Source organism: Panthera onca, chromosome B2, assembly GCF_046562875.1.
Source record: "Panthera onca isolate mPanOnc1 chromosome B2, mPanOnc1 haplotype 2, whole genome shotgun sequence".
Taxonomy (NCBI): domain Eukaryota; kingdom Metazoa; phylum Chordata; class Mammalia; order Carnivora; family Felidae; genus Panthera; species Panthera onca.
Window position 1 is genome coordinate 48,004,529 of NC_138343.1, and position 20,877 is coordinate 48,025,405.

Below are 20,877 nucleotides of genomic sequence, written 5' to 3' on the forward strand. Positions count from 1 at the left end.
AATCACCATACAAAAATCAGATGCATTTCTATAAATTAACAAAAAAGCTATCTGAAAAAGAAATTAAGAAAACAGTCTCATTTATAGTAGCATCAAAAGCAGTAAAATATTTAGGAATAAGTGTAACTGAAAACTGTAAGGCATTGATGAAAGAGACTGAAAACAAATAAATGGGAAGATATCTTGTGTTTATAAATTGGAAACAGATGTACTATTCAAATGTTCTACTGATTCAATGTACTCCCTATCAAAATTCTAATGACATTTTTCACAGAAATAGAAAAAACAATTCTAAAGATCATATGGAACCACAAAAGACTCCAAATAGCCAAAGCAACCTTGAGAAATAACAAAGATGGAGGCACTGTACTTCCTGATTTCAAACTTAATTACAGAACCATAGTAATCAAAACAGTTTGGTACTGGCACAAAAACAGATACATAGACCAATGGAACAGAGTAGAGAAACCAGAAATAAACATATATGGTTTTCTAACCTTTGACAAAGGTGCCAAGAATATACAATAGGGAAAAGATAGTCTCTTCAGTAAACGGTATTGGAAAAACTAGATATCCACATGCAAAAGAAAAGTGGACTTATATACCATACACAAAAATTAACTCAAAATGGATTAAAGACTTAAATGTAAGACCTGAAACTGTAAAACTCCTAGAAGAAAACATAGGGGAAAGCTCCTTGACATTGGTCTTGGTAATAATTGTGGGGACATGACACCAAAAGCACAAGCAACAAAGGCAAAAATAAATAAATAGGACAACAAACTAAAAAGCTTCTGTACAGCAAAGGAAACAGTCAACAAATAAAAAGGCAACCTGTGGAACAAGAAAAGTATTTGCAAATCATATATCTGATAAGGGGTTAATACCGAAAAATATGCAGTGAACTCACACAACTCAATAGCAAAGAAAACAAATAATCTGATTTAAAAGTGGCAAAGGACCTGAATATATATTTTTATCAAAGAAGACATATAATGGCCAAGAAGTTTATGAAAAGGTGCTCAACATCACTAATCATCATGGAAATGCAAATCAAAAACACACCTCACACCTGTTAAGATGACTGTCATCAAAAAGACAATAGATAAGAAGTGTTGGCAAGGATGTGAAGAAAAGGGAAAAAAAAAAAAAAAAAAAAAAAGAAAAGGGAATCCTGGGACATCACTGGTGTGAATGTAAACTATTAACATTCATTATGGAGAACAGTATAAAGTTTCCTAAAAAAATTAATAATAGAACTACCAAATGATCCAGCAATCCCACTTCTGCGTATATATCCAAAGGAAATGAAATTGGTATTTTGAAGAAATGTCTGTACTCTCACATCCACTGCAGCATTATTCATAATAGCCAAGATATGGAAACAATCTAGTTTATTTCTCTAAGTGTCTGTAGACAAATGAATAGATTAAAAATGTGATTAAGACAGATATGGATATATAATGAAATATTATTCAGCCACAAAAATAAGGGAATCCTGCCATTTGCAACAAGTTAGACGAACCTGGAGGACATTATGCTAAGTAAAATAAGCCAGACACAGAATGACAAACATGTTATGATCTCACTTATATGTGGAATCTAAACAAGTCAAACCTGTAGCACCAGAGAGCAGAACAGTGGTTGCCAGGGCTTCTGGATAGTGGAAATGAAGAGATGTTAGTCAAATGGTACAAACTTCCAGTTATAAAATGAATAAGTTCTGAGGTTTTAATGTATAGCATGGTGATTGTAGTTAATAATACTGTATCATGGGGGTGCCTGGGTGGCTCAGTTTGTTAAGCGTCTGACTTCAGCTCAGGTCATGATCTCATGGCTCATGAGCTGGAGCCCCACATCAGGCTCTGTGCTGACAGCTCAGAGCCTGGTGTCTGCTTTGGATTCAGTGTCTCCCTCTCTCTCTGCCCCTTCCCCACTCATACTCTATTTGCCTGTCTCTCAAAAATGAATAAATGTTTAAAAAATAATAATAATACTGTATCATGTACATGATGCTAACAGTGTTAGTTCTTACCACACATACAAATGATAAATATGTGAGTTGATGAATGTGTTAATTACATTGATTGTGCTAATTGTTTCACAATGTGTATTAGTTCATCAAATTGTATACCTTTAAAAAAATCACATTATAAAACATAAATATATGTAATTTTATTTGTCAAGTATACCTCAGTAAAGCTGGGGGGAAAAAAACACACACCCCTAAATAATCTATGGGTCAAAGAGGAAGATACAAGGAAAATTTTAAAATACATTGAACTAAATGAAAATATAAATACAACATATCAAACTTTCTGAGACACAGCTAAAGCAGCACTAAGAGGGGAATTTATAGCACTAAATGTATGTATTACAAAGGAGAAAAAGTCTCAAGTCAATAATGTAAGTTCCTATCTCAAGAACCTAGAAAAAGAGCAAACAAACCAAAAACAAGGAAAAGAAAAAAATGATAAAAAGCAGAAATAAGAGAACTTAAAAAGAGAAAAACAATAGGGGCACCTGGGTGTCTCAGTCGGTTAAACCTCCAACTTTGGCTCAGATCATGATCTTGTGGTCTGCTCTCTGAGTTCAAGCCCTGCATCAGGCTCTTGCTTACAGCTCAGAGCCTGGAGCCTGTTTCAAATTCTGTGTCACCCTCTCTCTCTGCCCCTCCCCTATTCAGACTCTGTCTCTCTCTCCAAAAAATAAATAAACATTTGTAAATATTTTTTAAACAAACACATGACAATATATAGAAAACAATAGGTAAAATCAATTAAACAAAGAGTTTGTTCATTGAAAAAAATCAATAAAATGGACAACTCTCTAGCAAGACTGACAAATTTTAAATGGGACACAAAAATTTCCAACATCAGGAATATCACTACAGACCCTGCAGACAACAAAATGATACAATGAAGAACTTTATACACACACATTTGAACTCTACACAACTTACCTTAAATAAGCAATTTCTCAAAAAACACCAAGTACCACAACTCACCAAATTTCACGTAAATAATATGAATAGCCCTGTAACTATGAAGAAAATCAAACCGTAATTTAAAAGCTTCCCAAAAAATAAATCTTCCCAGCCAGATGTTTTTTTGGAAAAATCTACCAAATATTTAAAGAATTAACACGAATTCTACATAGCTTCTTCCCAAGAAAAGGAACATGTCCTAATTCATTTTATAAAGCTAGTATTATCCTAAAGTCAAAACCTAATTCATTTTATAAAGCAAGTATTATCCTAAAGTCAAAACCAGTATTATCCTATATTAAAACAATAAAAAAAATTATAGACCAAGATCTCTCAGAAACAGAGACACAAAACTCTTTCACAATATATTAACAAATAATATATAAAAAGAATTATACACCATGGCCACATGGGGGGTTATTCCATGGATGGGATATTTGTTTAATATTAAAAAATTAATCACTATAACCCATCATATTAACAGATTAAAGAAGAAAAATCACATGACAATGTAATTGATGTAGAAAGTAACTGATAAAACAAAACATCCATTTATGATTTTTAAAATGCTGAAAATAGAAATAGAGGGACTTGCACAACTTGATATTTTTAAATCCTATAGTTGAAATTATACTTAACAGTAAAGACTGAATATATTTCCCCTAAGTTTGGGAACATAGCAAAGATGTCAGCTTTCATCACTCTTCTTCACATGGTGCTGGAAGTTCTAACTAGCACAGTAAGGCAAGAAAAGGCATACAGATTGGAAAGGAAGAAATACAACTGCCCTTATTTGCAGATGAGATGATTGTGTACATAGACTATCCCAAGGACTCTACAAAAATACTCTTAATGTGTTTAAGAGAGAGAACATGCGAGCAGGGGAAGGGGGAGAGAGAGACTTGTAAGCAGGCTCCACACCCAACATGAAGCCCAACCTAACACAAGGCTCCATCTCAAGACCCTGAAATCATGACCTGAGCAGAAATCAAGAGTCTGATGCTTAACTGACTGAGCCACCCAGGCACCCCTACTCCTAGAACTAGTAAGTGAAGTTAGCAAAATCACAGGACAAAAGATAAATATACAAAAAAAAAAATTCTATTTCTACATACTACCAGTAAATACATAGACACCAATATTAAAAACACAATACCATTCATTATGAATAAAACATGAAATATTGACCTATAAACCTAACAAAACAAGTTCAGGACTTGTATGCTGAAAAATACAAAATGCCACTGAGAGAAACCAAAGAGGGTCTAAAGAAATACAAAGACATATTGCGTTCATGGATTGGTAGACTCAGTGCTGAAAGACATAAATTCTCCAAAAAACAACATACAGGTTTAATAAAATTCTTATCAAAATTTCAGCAAGTAATTTTGTAGATGTAGATAAAAATATTTACAGTTTCTATGGAAAGGCCGAAGAACTAGCATAGCCAAAAGAATTTTGAAAAAAAGGAGAATTAAGTGAGAGACACAGCATACTGAATGTTAAGCCATTACATAGCTATAGTAATCAAAACTGTATGGTTTTGGCAGAGGAATAGACACATACATAGAACAGAACACAGAACTCAGATGGAGACTCATACACATGTGGCCAAATAATTTTAACAAAAGAGAAAAAAAACAATTTAGTGGAGGAAAGACAGTCTTTTCAACAAATGGTACTGAAGCAAAAGCATAGCCATGGGCAAAAACCAAACCTCAACCTAACCATCATATCTTATATAAAAAATTAACTCAAAATGGATCACAGACTTAAATTTCAAATATAAAATAACAAAACTTTTCAAAAGAAACATAGAAGAAAATCTTCTGCATCTAGGAATGGGTAAAAGTTTTTAGATTTAAAGCACAATCCATTAGTGGAAAAACTAATAAATTGAACTTCACCAAAATTAAAACCTTTTGCTCTGTAATAGACTCTATTAAGAGTATGAAAAGAAGGACTATAGGCTGGGAGAAAATATTTGCAAATCATATATTCGATAAAGGACTTGTGTTGAGAATAAATAAAAGAACTTTCCAAATTCAACTTTATGAGGAAAAACAACCCAATTTAAAAATGGGCGAATATTTACACAGACATGTCACTAGAAGGTGGTAAATAAGCACATGAAAATACCCAACAAAATCAGTTATGAAAGTCAAATCAAAATCACAGTGACATACTATCACACACACCCATTAGAAGAGCAAAAATAAAGCAAAGAGATAAAGGAACTGGAATTCTCATACACTTCTGGTGAGGATGGAAAATGGTACAATCGCTTTGGAAAACAATATGATAGTTTCTTTAAAATTTCAATATACACTTACCATATAATCCAGCCATTCCACTTCATTTATTTACCCAAGAGAAATGAGATCATTTATCCATACAAAAACCTGCATACAAACGCTTATTACACTTTTATTTGAGTTGTCAAAAACAATCCAAATGCTCACCAACAGGTGGATGGATAAACCAATATACCCATCTAGTTGAACAATGAAAAGGAACGAACCACTGATATACCTAACATCCTGGATAAATCTCATAATAGTTATTTTGAGTGATGGAAATAACACAGGGCATACTGTATGATTTCATTTATGTAAATTACTAGAAAATGCAAACTAATCTACAGTGACAGAAAGTAAATCAGTGGTTTCCTGGGGATAAGAGGGTAGAGGAGGAACAAGAAGCAGAGATCACAAAGGGGCATAAAGAAACTTTGGGGACTGATATGTAGGTCCATTTTCTTGATTCTGGTGGTAGTTTCAGCATATATATATACACACACACACACACACACACACACACACACATAGATATAATTTGATAAATTTGATATATATATATATACACATATATATGATATATATATATATATATATATATGGTGGTAGTTATCATATGTATATATGGTAGGTACATTTTCTTGATTCTGGTGGTAGTTTCATAGCATATATACACACACACACACACACACACACGCACACACATAGATATAATTTGATAAATTTGATATATATATATATATCATACACATATATATATATGGTGGTAATTGTATAATTTGATAAATTTGATACATATATCAAATATATATACAATTTAAATATGTACTATTTAATGTACCTTAAATCAATTATTCCTCAATAAAACTGTTTTAAAAACCCATTTTTCTGGGGGGTGCCTGGGTGGCTCAGTCAGTTAAACGTCTGACCTCACATCATAATCTGACGGTTTGTGAGTTTGAGCCCTGCGTCGGGCTCTGTGCTGACAGCTCAGAGCCTAGAGCCTGCTTTGGATTCTGTGTCTCCCTCTCTCTGCCCCTCCCCTGCTCAGCTCTCTCTCTCTCTCTCTCTCTCAAAACTAAATAAACATTAAAAAAAATTTTAAGTCCATTTTTCTGCCTTCTGCTTAGGATATAGAAACATACAGTGTCATCCCTACCTTCACACAAAAAATCCAAATAATCTGCAAAGTCAAAACTTCTGCATGCCATTAGAGAGATGGAGTTGCAGAGAAACCAACTAATCAGAAATCTAAGGAAAGATAGGAGCCTCCAAGGAGAGACACAATGCAAGCACTTGTTTGCCCAGGGTAGAGGCTGGAAAATTTGTAACAAATTGCTGGAAGAAAACTATAAGAGTATAGTGTGAGGATAGAGAACCCCAGACCTAATGAAAATCTGCAAACATTCATGTGCTTATAAGAAAGATTAAAGACATAGTAAAAGAGCTGAGAAAGCCTCCCTGACAGCGAATCACTTTAGGAAAAGAACAGAAAAAAACTGCTAGAAAAGTCCTGTCCATATCTTTCTCTCCATCTCTCCAGCAGAAGAAAAGCCTTAAAGGACTAGGGGAAAAGTAACAAACTCTGTTGCCCTCAGGCCAAGGATAACCTTGGATCTTTGGGAACAAAGTAGAAAAACTTCCTCTACTCCTGACTATGGGTAGGAAAATATCCTGAACCCACTCCCTTAGAGTCCAGAGAAGGAGAAGAGCAGGAAAACCAAGAAAACCCTATACTATAGAGCCAGACACATATCTCATGGCTCAGACTAAGGCTAAACTAGAGCAGAGATGCTCCCTCATCCACTACTACAAGGCTCACTTGTCAAATACCAAGTGAGAGCAACGGACTGCTGGGAAAGTGACAAGAGTGTGGAAAGAGACTTCTCAGGCACAGGCATGAGGAGAAGAAAAGAGTTAAAGTTGAAGATGGAGCAGACACTGAAAAGACGTTCTGGAAAACCAGCCCCCACTATAAATACAAGTTAATGCTAAGAGGAATTGAGGGCAATCATAGCAGCAATAAAACCCAAATCCAGCTAAAACCCTAACTAGATTGGCTCAACATCCCTCACATTGAAGTCCTAGCAAAAGAAAAGGCATGCTCATTTCCAGGCATGAGATCTACTTACATGAGTCTCTACTGCTTTACATAAGATGTCCTGCTTTTCACCAAACATTACAAAATTCCAAAGAAACAAAAAAACATACCTCCAAGAGACCAAGCAATCACACATCTAGTTATGAACTAGATGTTGGGCTAAAGAATTTTAAATAACTGTAATCATTACATTAAAGGCTCTACTGTAAATAGTGGATGCCGCGCAGGGACAGTTGGGGAATTTCGGAAAATTATAATGGCAACTATAAGAACGAACATGATATTATGTGAAAGTAGATTGCAAGTATTTAAATATGTATATTGTAGGGACACCTGGGTGGTTCAGTCAGTTACACATTTGATGTTGAGGTCAGCTGAACCTGCTTGGGAATTCTCTCTCTCAACCTCTCTCTCTGCCTCCACCTTGCTCATCCTCATGCTCTCACTCTCTCTCCCTATCTCAAAATAAATAAATAAATAAATAAATAAATAAATAAATAAATAAACAAACAAACAAACAAAAATTATAAATAAATATGTACATTGTAAACTCCATGAAAGACCCAACAAAACTTGAAAAATCAGTGAGACAACAATAATAAGCCAAGAATGGAGATAAAATGGAATAAAAAATATCAATCCAAGAGAAAGACAAAAAGAGGAATAAACAAAGAAAATTAGCTAGCAATATCCAGTAATCAATTAATATCCATAATTATTTTTGATATAAACAGTCTAAATGCATCAAGTAAAAGAAAACGGTGCTGTCACCTTGGATGAAAGAGTATGTCTCGGGGCACATGGGTGGCTCAGTCAGTTAAGCGGCCGACTTCGGCTCAGGTCATGATCTCGTGGTCCGTGAGTTCAAGCCCCGCGTCGGGCTCTGTGCTGACAGCTCAGAGCCTGGAGCCTGTTTCAGATTCTGTGTCTCCCTCTATCTCTGACCCTCCCCTGTTCATGCTCTCTCTCTGTCTCAAAAATAAATAAATGTTAAAAAAAGTTTAAAAAAAAAAAGAGTATGTCTCAATATGTGATACCCGTAATAAACCCATTTTAAACATAAATACATAGATAAGGTTAAAAGAGATAGAATGAAAAAAGAGATACTCTGGAAATACTAATCAAAATTAAACTTAAGAAGATATATTTCTTTCAGACAACATAGACTTCAGAACAAACATAATCATGAAGAGAAGTACCTTGTGAAAGGAGTCAATTCACCAAAAAGACATAAAAATCCTAAGGTGCCTGCCAATACAGCTTAAAATTTTTTTTTAAGTTTGTAATTTTTTAATTTGTTTTTTACTTTAGAGAGAGAGAGAGAGCATGAGCAGGGGAGAGGCGAAGAGGGAGAAAACCCTAAGCAGGCTCTATGCTCAGCACAGAGCCCATCACAAGGCTCCAATTAAGAGTTGGACACTAAACTGACTGAGCTACCCAGACACCCCTAGAGCTTCAAGTTTTTAGTAAAAACTCACAGTTTATGACTGCTCAGTCAGTTAAGCATCTGACTCTTGATTTCAGCTCATCTCATGACCTCACAATTCGTGAGTTTGAGCCCCATGTCAGGCTCAGTGCTGACAGTGCAGTCTGCTTGGGATTCTCTGTCTCCCTCTCGCACTGCCCCTCCCCCTCCTCTCTCTCTCAAAATAAATAAATAAACATTAAAAAAGAAAACCATAGAACTAAAGAAGGAGACTAGTAAGTCTATAATTTTACATGGGCACTCTATCATTCCTCTTTCACTAATCAATAGAACAAGTAGACAGAAAATCAATATGAATATAGAGGAACTGAATATTCCTATCAATAAACTTGACCTAATTGACATGTATGGAACACTCTATCTAATAACGGCAGAATACACATTCTTTTTAAGAGCACAAGGAACATTCACTAAGATCAAGAATATTCTGAACTGTAAAGCAAACTTCAACAAATTAAAAAGTATTAAAATCATACAAAGAGTATTTTCTAGCCATGACAGAACTAAATCATTAATCAAAACCAGAAATATTAATACATAATCCCCATATGTTTGGAAATTAACACATTTCTAAATGTATCATAGGTTAAAGAGGAAGACACAAGATAATTCAGAATATACTTTGAATTGAATAAAAATAAAAACAGCATATCAAAATGAGACGCATTAAAGCAATGCATAGAGAGAAATTTATAGCATGAAATGCTTATATTATTAAAAACAAAGAGGTCGCAAACCAATGACTTAAGCTTCCACGTTCATAAACCAGGAGAAAAAAAAGAAAAAACTAAACCCAAAGCAAGCATAAAAAAAAGGAAATAATAAAGAGAAAATAATGAGACCAGATAAATAATAGAGAAGAATCAATGAAACCAAAAGCTAAATACTTTAAGAAGATCTAAAACATCTTTTTAACCTCCAGTTGAAGAGATAGTCTTATTAACCTCCAGTCTGATTTCTAAGAAACAAAACAGGAAACATGCAAATCACCAAAATCAGGTAAAAAAAGAAGGGACATCACTTAAGACCCTCTACATATTAAATGGATAATAAAGGTGTTTTAGTTTTCAATCCCTGGCATAATAAATCACCACAAATGTAATGACCCAAGCAATACTCATTTATTATCTCACAGTTTTGGAAGTCAGAAGTTCATTTTTTTTAAGTTTATTAGTTTATTTATTTTGAGAGAGAAAGAGAGCACACCAAGGTGGGAGGGGCAGAGAGGGAGGGAGAAAGAGAGAATCTCAAGCAGGCTCTGTGCTGTCAGCCCAAAGTCCCTGACAAGGGGCTCAAACCCAGGAACCATGAGATCATGACTGGAGCTGAAATCAAGAGTCAGATGCTTACCCAACTGATCCACTCAGTCACCCTGTAGGTCAAAAGTTCAGATGGGCTCAACTGGGTTATATTCTTAAAGTTCCAGAAGGCTGAAATCAAGGAAGTTGACTAGACATGGCTCTTATCTGAAGGCTCTGGGAAGGAACTTTCTGTCTGCCCATTCAAGTTATGGCCAGAATTCAGTTCTTTGAGATTAGGTCCCTGATTCCTTGCTGGCTATCATTGGGAGTTTTTCACAGCTCCTAGAGACCACCCACATTTCTTCCCACAGGAGCCTCCATCACCCGACCCTACCCCTGCCATCTTCAAACCAGCAATAAGTCAGAGTTCTTCTGATGCTTCAAATATCCCTTATTTCATCTTCTGCTACTAGCCAATGAAAACTGTTCTGCTTTTAAATGGTGCACCTATTTAGGACACCCAGTCCCACCCAGATACTCTATCTTAATATCACTGATTAATAACTTTAACTATATCTGCAACCCCTTTTGCCATGTAATGTAACATAATCATGGGAATGATGCTCATCATATTCACAGGGAAAGAAATTATATAAAGGGAAAAGTCTTTCAGGGTCAATCAGGGTCTTAGAATTCTGCATACCACAAGTGAATATCATGAACAATTATATGCCCAGGAACTTTGACAACTTAGATAAATTGAATAAATTCCATAAAAGACATAAAGTGCTAAAAATCATCAATAATTAAATAGATAACCTGAATATTCCTGTATCTATTAAAGAAACAGAATTTATAGTTTAAAAACAAAAAAAGACAAAAAAAAAAATACCACTCCAGGCCCAGATTACTTTATTGACATATCCTACTAAACTTTTGAGGAAAAAATAATAGCATTCCTCACAAGAGCTTTCAGACTTCAATCAGGAGGAAACACTCCAGTTCATTTTTTGACACCAGTATTACCCTCATACCAATACAGACAAAAACATTAGGACAAAAGAAAACTACAGACTGGTATCTCTAATAAACACAGATTGAAAAACCCTCAACAAAATAGTGGCAAACTGAATCCTGCAGTATAGAAAAAGGGTAATATATCCTGACCAACAGATGCTATGCTGAGAAAAAGCTAGATTCATCAAGGCCGGTTCAAAAGTTTAAAAGAAATCAATCAATGTAATTTACCTACTACCCAACTAATGATGAAAACCTACAAGATCACTGCAACAGATGCAAAGAGCATTTGACAAAATCCAACATCCATGACTGACAAAAACTCTTAGCAAACTAGGAACAGAAAGGAAATTTCTTAATCAGATAAAGGTCATCTACAAAGTACTTACAACCAACATCAATACTTAATAGTTAAGACCTAACACTTTTCCCTAAGACCAGAAACAAGGCAAGGACATCTACTCTTACCACCCATACTGATAATTGGACTGAATATCCTAAAAAGGCAAAAACCTGCAAAATAAATAAAAGCCTACAGATTGAAAAGATTAAAAACTTTTTTACAGATTTACAGATTAAATTTACAGATTAAACACTGTATTCTCAAATGACATGTTAATCTACATAGAGAATCCTATGCAATCCACCAATCTATTAAAACTAATAAGTGGGTTTAACAAAGTTACAGGATACAATATCAATATACAAAAATCAGTCATATTTCTATCCACTAGCAAAGAAAAATTAGAAATCGTATTTTTTTTATTTTTTAATGTTTATTTATTTTTGAGAGAAAGAGAGAGACTGTGAGCAGGGGAGAGACAGAGAGAGAGGAAGACACAGAATCCAAAGCAGAATCCAGACCCTGAGCTGTCAGCACAGAGCATGACGGGGGTGTGAACTCATGTCCACAAGATCATGACCTGAGCCGAAGTTGGACACTTAACCTACTGAGCCACCTAGATGCCCTTGGAAATCAGATTTTTTTTAAATTTCCATTTGATTATAGCAGCTCCAAAAATATAAAATATTAAAGTATACATATGGCAAATCTATGTGCAGTATTGTTATACTAAAACTAAAAGGAAACTAATGGAAGAAATCTAAGAAAATCAAAATGATGAAGAGATATGGAATATTCACGGAATGGATGACTCAATACTGTAAAGATGTCAATTTTCCCAAAACTAATCTATTAATAAAACTCCAATCAAAACTTTTAGCCAATTTTTATCAAAATCAATATACTGATTCTACAACTTATATAAAATCTGGAAGATCCACAATATTGTAAAAATAAGAACAAAATTAGAACACTCACACTACCCCATTTACTCACTATAAAGCTAGAGTGATATTGGAGAAAGGACAGACATATAGATCAATGAAACAGAACAGAGTCCAGAGATAGATCAACATATATATGGCCAATTGATTTTTTTATAAAGGTACAAAGGCAATTTAATGAGGAATTGATAGCCTTTTTAATAAATGGTCCTGGAAAAATTAGATACCCCTATGCCAAAAAATAAACCATGTAAAATTACTCATGCATTTTATACAAAATAATCCAAAATGGATTACAGATCTAATTATAAAATGTAAAACTATAAAATGTTTAAAACAGAGAAGAAAATCTTTGTGAACTTGGGTTGAGAAAAGATTTCTTAGATATAATACCAAAAGCACAATCCATTTCAAAAAAAAATCAATTGGGCTTCATCAAAATTAAGGGCTGCTCTATGAAAGATACTGTGAAATAACTGAAAAGATAAACCATGGACTCAGATGAAATATTTACAAATTATATATCTGATAAAGGACTTACATCCAGAATACATATAAAGATCTCTCAATATTCAATAGTAAGGAAACAACCCCATTTTTTTAATAGGGTTTATTTATTTTTGAGAGACAGAGACAGAGCACGAGAGGGGGAAGGGCAGAAAGAGAGGGAGACACAGAACCCAAAGCAGGCTCCAGGCTCTGAGCTGTCAGCACAGAGCCCGACACAGCATTCAAACCCACGAACCACAAGATTATGACCCGAGCCCAAGTCAGTGCTTAACCGACTGAGCCACCCAGGAGCCCCAGGAAACAACCCCATTTTTAAATGGGCAAAAGATTTAAACAGCTGATCCACCAAAGAAGTTATGTAGAATACAAATAAGCTTATGAAAAGAGGCTCCACAAAACTAGTCATTGGGGAAACACAAATTTAAACCACAGTGAGATATTACCATTACACACCCATCAGAATGTGCAATACAGAGGAACTGGAACTCTCACATACTTCTTGTGGGCATGCAATATACAACCACTTTAGAAAATGACTGTATTTTCTAACAAAATTAACCAACCATTACCATACAACCCAACAATCCTATTCCTTGATATTTACCCTAGTGAAATAAAGCTTCACACACCTAGTGAAATAAAAGTTCACACAAAATTCTGAATGTGAATGGTTACAGAGGCTTTATTCATAATCATCAATGACTAGTATCAATCCACATTTCTCTCACATGAAGACTGGATAAAGAGACTGTCGCATATTCATTCAAAGGTATACAACTCAACAATGAAAAGGAACAAACACACAAAAATTGGATGTACCTCAAATGTGTTAAAAGAGTATTGTGTTGAAAGAAGCCAGATTCAAAAAGCTGCACACTGCATGATTTAATTTATATGACATCCTGGAAAAGGAACAACTAAAGTGAAGGAGAACATGTAATAATGAAAACCACATCAGTGCCAGGGGCTGGGATGGGTGGTGGGTTTTTATTATAAAGGGGCACAGGGAACTTTACCAGATGATGGAACTGTCTGTATCTTGATTATAGTGGTGTTTACATTACTATATCCATTTGTCAGAATTACATACTAAAGTGTAGAATATGTGTATCAGTAAGTGTCTAATATTGTGTATTAAATCTGAATACAAATGAAACAAACCTATCCTCCTATAAACATCCACTGAGGGACAATTCCTTTGCAAAATTATGAAGTCAATAGTTTATGTTCAACAACTCACACCTACTTTTTAAATTCCTCCTCCCCAGTTATTAATAATCCGTGATATGCCCCCACCGCTACTTAGCAGTCCTCTCAGGCTTATGTCCCAGGGAGGCTCTGTGTGAGAATTCTCCTTCCCTGGAGTAACCACTAGCAATCTCCTTTCCTGATCACTAAGGAGTCTGTTAATTCCTAGACTTCAATGCCATCATTCAAATACAAGACTCTCAAATCACTCTGGGGCCCAAGATGAGAATTTTTTCAGACCCAAGGTCTTTCCTTGAAGTCCTCAAATAATATCATACAGGCAGTCATAAGATTGGTTTTATATCAACTTCAAGAACCAGTGCTGCAAAGAGGAGTTTCTACAGCAAATAATTCCTCACCAGGAGAGCCCCTTTTATCCAACACAGATTTCTCTTTTCTGTAGTTCTTTAATCCAAAATCTCATTTGCGTAAATCCTCCAGGCTCAAACAGATCTGGGTTAAAAATCCCAGCTTTGCTCTTCGGAGCTGTCTGTCTTTGGGTAAACTACTTTTCTTCTCTTTGTTTTGGTTTCCTCACATTTTACAGGGAAATGAATCACATCTTCCCCACACAGACTCTGTGGAGATTAAATGAGATAATGCCCTGAGCACAGGATCTGATACAAAGTAAACAACTGGTAAGTGTAACTATCACTGCTGTTATTATCCTCAGCAACACTGGCTCTGAGTAAGAATCAAACCGGCAACTATACAAATGCACATATTTACATGACTAACTAAATGAAGATGAAGCTATTCACCATGGGAAAACAATTTAAAGAGACCCAGCTCTGCTTTCTACAAGGGCTGCTTCCTAACATATGTAAAAAAGCAATGATAATTGCCTGTTATGACTTAAAGATCCACCTCATTGGTAACTAAATGCCACACTTGCAAATGTTAACATCATAGACAGAATGACATTTTGCCCCACTTCGAAGATTTAAGCTACTCTCACCCTAATTATCACAAACACATTAACGGTCTAAATCCCTTCACAGGCATCAGGAATTTGTTTAGCCACCCAAGAAAGAAAAAAATAACAGCCAGAATAGCCTATTTCATAACTATTTCATTAATTATCTTGGGAACTCAGAACTATGGTCTCAGTCCAGCAACCACAGGCCACTGGTAAGAGTGACTATGGCAACCACGTTGGTGCCCCCATCCTGACAACTTAACAGGAGACATTATGACAGGAGGTATCAGGAGGTACCATTGCCACAGACACTCTTAGAGACAGCTAGTGGTTGCTTGGTAACCTGCTCTCCTGTACGGGGTTAGCACAAGATGAAGTGAGGAGCTAACGAGGGCTGACGTGAGTTCATACTTACTTGAAAGACGGAGAGAAGGTAGGATGCAGCCAAACATTTCCAAGAACGAAAAGAGCTCAAAACCCATTATATCCTCGGAGATTACGTTATAATTTCTGCCAGCATCACTTGTAAAACACACCTGACATTTTACTAGTGAAAGGAGCGACTTATAAAATTAATTATTATTCTCTATGAACTCTCTATATGCATACATATGATTGCAACGATTCACTTAGTAGCTCCTAATATTAATTATTGATTGACTCTCCTGAGGACTACAACTTATTAAATCTTATTTGTAAAAACAACAGAGTGGCATCAATAGGAGTGTTGAACAGCGGTTGATTAATGAGGGAGCCTAATCATCGTTGAATCCAGGGGAGTGTTTTTTCCCCATTTCAATCCATTTGGTTGTATTATATTGCAACTTTAAATAGCAGCACTAAGAGTAAGCCCCATGAAAATCATTGTTTTTATAAAGAGAAATGAACAAATCCTTTAAAGAGTATTAACTGTCATTAGTAACCTATGACAAACCAAAATCACAATCTCCTACAATTCTTTATAATTTAAAATATAAGTATGCTCAGAAAAGAAGTTTATTTTCCTTTCTGGAAATACGTTTTTGTTTCACTGAATCTTTCTCATTGCCAATTTTACAATGACTCTGTAAAGATTATGCTATATGATATTTCCAACATCCCTACCTTATTCTAGGGTCTAGGAGATCCTTATTTGGTCTCAGGAATCCTGGGAAGTAACTGAAAAAGACAAACAGGACTTGGAGAAGAGACGTGGATAAATGTGCTATTTCGGTCTTTCAATAAGGAGTCAGACTACTTCAAAAAGATAGTCTTGGCCACAAAGCCAATAGTATTTCTAATGACAGGGAAAAATCTGTTGTAAGATGGTCGACAGGACTGATAGGGAAATTCCAGTCCCTGACCAAAGACTCCCTTTCCGAGTTCTTCCTACCCAGCTTGCCGAGCGTGTGCACTCGCACGAGCGCCAAATTACTACTAATGCGGAATGCGGAAGTAACAGACTATAAATTGTTCCCTCTGCTTAAGCTCAGGACTCAGACCCCTGGAAAGTGATCTCTTCTGTGCCCGCCAGTGTGAAGTAAACCTTCTGCCTTCCAAGATCCCTGAGTGCCGCTTGATTCTTCCACCAGGGCAGACCAGGTTCTGTAACACTAGAAGAAGAAAAGGATAAATGAATACACTAGGCCACTACTGCCTAAACTAGAAAAAAAATAAGTGAAATTGCTCTTATGAATCAATTTCCTAGACCCTGTTCGCATGCAGCTTGAAAAGGCACTACAAATAGTGGACATCTCAGAACCAAAATCATTTAAATTACAAATGGGAAACATTTTTATAACTATCCATGCAGTTATTCATTAAATAGTTATTAAGCTACTACTATGGGCCAGGCACTGAATATAGAGTTCCATTTTTAAAAATAGAACTTATCTCATTTTGATATCTTGGAATAGGTTTACTTTATAGACAATGAATATACTGAAGAAAATCAGTGATTTTTAGTCTTTTAAAAATTGCATAAATTACATATGCTGGTTATACATATCTGATTTTCCTTAGTCTTAATCCTCACACAGCTCCTGTTCACTTCTGTAACCCAGGGGACCTGACTGAGATACAGCCTGGGCTTTCAGCCTCTAGTCTCATCTGGCTGCCAGCCTGATTATGCCAATGGGAGGCTATTTAAGGTTCCTGGTACCAATTCCAATGTGGGGGTGGGGTTCCTTACACCAACAAGTAATTCTCAAAACACCAACAGCGTGTCCAAAAATTCAACTTTATTATGGGTGGCTTAGTCTGTTAAGCATTCAACTCTTGATCTCCCCTCAAGTCATGATCTCACCGTTTGTGTTACCAAGCCCCATGTTGGGCTCTGTACTGACAGCATGGAGCCTGCTTGGGTTTCTGTCTCCCCCTCATTTTTGCCCCTTCCCTGCTTGTATTCTCTCTTTCTCTCTCAAAATAAATAAATAAACTTAAAAAAAATTTTAACTTAATTCTGACACTATCCAGGAGCAGCATCAGATTCCACAGGTTTAAGGCTCAGTCCCACAAAACTAGCCTCCCACTTTTCTTTTCTTTTTTAATTTTTTTAATGTTTATTTCTGACAGACAGAGAGAGAGAGAGAGAGAGAGAGACAGAGAGACAGAGCATGAGCGGGGGAGGGGCAGAGACAGAGGGAGACACAGAATCCGAAGCAGGCTGCAGGCTCTGAGCTGTCAGCACAGACCCCGACGCGGGGCTTGAACTCATGAACTGCGAGATCATGACCTGAGCCGAAGTCAGATGCTTAACCGACTAAGCCACCCAGGCACCCCAGCCTCCCACTTTTCAACCCCCTGACAGTTCAGACATCACTAGGAAGCTTCTGACCAACAGGCTACAAATTGGAGCTTCTCACAACCTTCTCCTCTGTTTCAATTAATTTGCTAGAGTGGTTCACAGAACTCAAAGAAATGTTTTTCTTACCAGATTACCAGTTTATTACAAGGGGATAAAACTCACAATCACCCAGAGGTAAGAGATGCATAAGGCAAGGAATGGGGAAGGGGTGTGGAGCTTCCATGCCCTCTCCAAGCTTGCCACTCTTCCAGAACCTTCTTGTGTCCACCTATCCAGAAGCTCTCCTTTTGGGTTTTTATGGAGGCTTTATTAAGTAGTCATAATTAATTAAACCATTGGCCATTGGCGATTAAATCAACCTCCAATTCCCCTTCACTCCCCAGAAGTCAGGGTGTGACTGAATTTACCAACCCTCTTATCACCTAATTGGGTCTCTTGGCAACCAGCCCCATCCTTAGGTGGGGGCCATAGTCGCATCATTAACATAACAAAAACACCTTTATAACTCTCATTCTTAGAAAATTCCAAATGTTTTAGGAGCTCTATGTCAGAAATGGGGACGAAAACCAAATATATACTTCTTAGCATAAATCACAATATTCCAGAGTTAACTGTGAAAAATGGATGGCAGGAGGAAGGAAGAAGCCCGGGTTTTTCTCTCTGTGCCCCATCCTCTGCCTCAGAGTCTCCAACATGGTTCCAGCTTTAATAGGGTGACTTCAGCCCCTGGGGCTTATTAGTTAACATCACCCCATTGTCCTTTGTCTTCAGCCTGGGAGTGGAAGTGGCAATTTGCTGTTGCTAATTTCTGGGATGGCTCAACACTCTCTGTCTCTTTAAAGCTTCCACCACCTGAATGATCAATTTCCAACACTAAACTCTATGTTTTAAATACATAGAGTAGTGTCAATTTTAATGGTAGAACCCTGATTGATATACTATGTAACAGAGAAATAGTTGGACACAATTTGAATTATCAATAATGAGAAGATAGTTAAATCAATTATGTTGCAGTCAGAAAATTTTACGGCTATGATTATAAAGCCTTCATTCTAGGATTATAAAGACTTCTAAGGAACAAGGAAATGATCATGACATATAATGTTTAGTGAATAAATTTAGAATGTAAAGAAATCTACTGTATGACTATAACTTTAAAAGAAAATCAGAAACCCTGTTTAAGGGCAATAATGAGATCCTGGGTGAATCTTTTACTGTACTTAATTTTTTTTCTGTCATGTATTATCATTTCTATCAGTGAACAAAATAATATAAAAAATATACACATTCCTCAGTGACTGCCCGTTTGGAATTTACTTTCACATATAGGACGGTTCTATAGCATAAACATGATAGATCTATGATACTTAGGGTGTGATTTGAAAGTCTCTAGCCAAACATCATTTGTCCTATTATCCTATAATGAGAGCCTGATAACCCAACATGAAGAGTATGTTTTAGTGTTTGTCAATGAAAATAAAGGTTCGTTTAACTCTATAATATTGTATGTAACTGGTAATACAGGAGCCAACTAACAGACGATGTGGGATTCATTTATTTAAATAGCCCTAAGCACCTACTGGAACCTTTGGAAAGTAGCACTGGGAAGGATCAGAAGACAGAACATATACGATTAAAGGTCTGGCTGGGTACCAAGTCCCAAAGCTTGGCACACTTAGAAGACAATGGCACCAGGTACCCAAAAGGAACTGGCAAAGGGAATTTGAAATTTGCAAGAGTTAGGGAGGGAGAATTTTTCTAAGACTGATCTGTTTCATGTGTCTTCAGATCAGTTCAACCCTGTGTACTCAAGGAAATCTTAACAACCATAACCATCTATTTGTGGACTACAGGGCATCAGTCTTCTGTGACACAAAAGTGAGATTGAAATCACTTTTGATGTAATGGTTGGAACAACACTAATAAAATCCTGTCAAGCTCCTGGGCTTTTTAAATTCAATGTTACTACTCCCACCACCCCACTAAAAAAGTCACTAAATTCATAGCACAGGCATTCATAAACAAAATATAAATATGCAAAAAAAAGTAAACAATGTAAGAAGAATAACATTATTTTTGGAGCTGGAAATCAAACTGGATGTATTTTAACTATTTTAACTGGTATAAGACAGTTGACGGTGGAAAAAAAAAAAACAAAAAACGGAGAAACAATCCAATTTACACAGGGGAATCCCACAAAGTACAGGAATTGTCACCCATACTACCCCAGGAAGAAGGAATGAAGATGAAGTTTAAAAAGATTTAAACGAAAGTCTGTACAAGTAGTTATTTCTCTACTCGATCTCATGAGCTCCTTCCAAACAAGTAACCACTCAGCAGAAGAATGGAGGTTTGCTGTATGGATTCCTGGATATGGAGACACCAAACATAATTGGAAACGGGCAATAAATAAAATGTATGCATTGAATGTTGAAACCACTATCTCTCTTCCCTATATTGGCCCTCAGGACACAAGCAGCAAATGTAAATCACTATACTTAAGACCGAGAGAAAGTACTCAGGGGGATATGGTTAGACCATGAGAAAAGACATAAACATATTGGCATCAAAGACTTCTCACTGAAAACAGCTCAGACAGGTCATGCTACAATAAAGTCTAAAGCCTACTAGCCACATAAATGTGGATACAGCCTCCACTCAGTTATTTCCCATGTTTCAACATAAGTAGCCATCACTTCACACCCATTAGGATGGCTCCTATAAAATAAATAAATAAATAAATAAATAAATAAATAAATAGCAAGTGCTGATGAGAATGTGGAGAAATTGGAACCTGTGTGTACTCTTGGTGAGACTGTAAAACGGTGCAATCACTTTGGAAAACAATGTGGAATTTCCTCAAACAAAAGTAGAGCTACTATATGATCCAGCAATCCCACCTCTAGGTGTATATCAAAAAAAAAAAAAAATCAAAAATAGTGTCTCAAAGACATATTTATACACCTATATTTATGACTGGGTTATTTGCAACAGCCAAGA

General features: G+C 36.1%; 1 protein-coding gene across 8 annotated transcripts in view; it reads right to left on the reverse strand.

Moving 5' to 3' along the window:
• Nucleotides 1-20,877, reverse strand: part of LOC132667179 (uncharacterized) — a 322,994-nt gene that overhangs the window by 241,277 nt on the left and 60,840 nt on the right. For 6 of the 8 annotated variants that reach the window (XM_078446429.2, XM_078446430.2, XM_078446428.2 and 3 more), the window contains exons 6-7: nt 16,574-16,684; nt 16,197-16,250 (exon numbers count right to left, since the gene is read on the reverse strand). In XM_078446429.2, the coding sequence (XP_078302555.2) occupies nt 16,197-16,250; nt 16,574-16,684 (165 nt within the window). The remainder of the gene's footprint in view (nt 1-16,196; nt 16,251-16,573; nt 16,685-20,877) is intronic. The other 2 variants (XR_009605024.3, XR_009605025.3) reach the window with 1 other exon arrangement.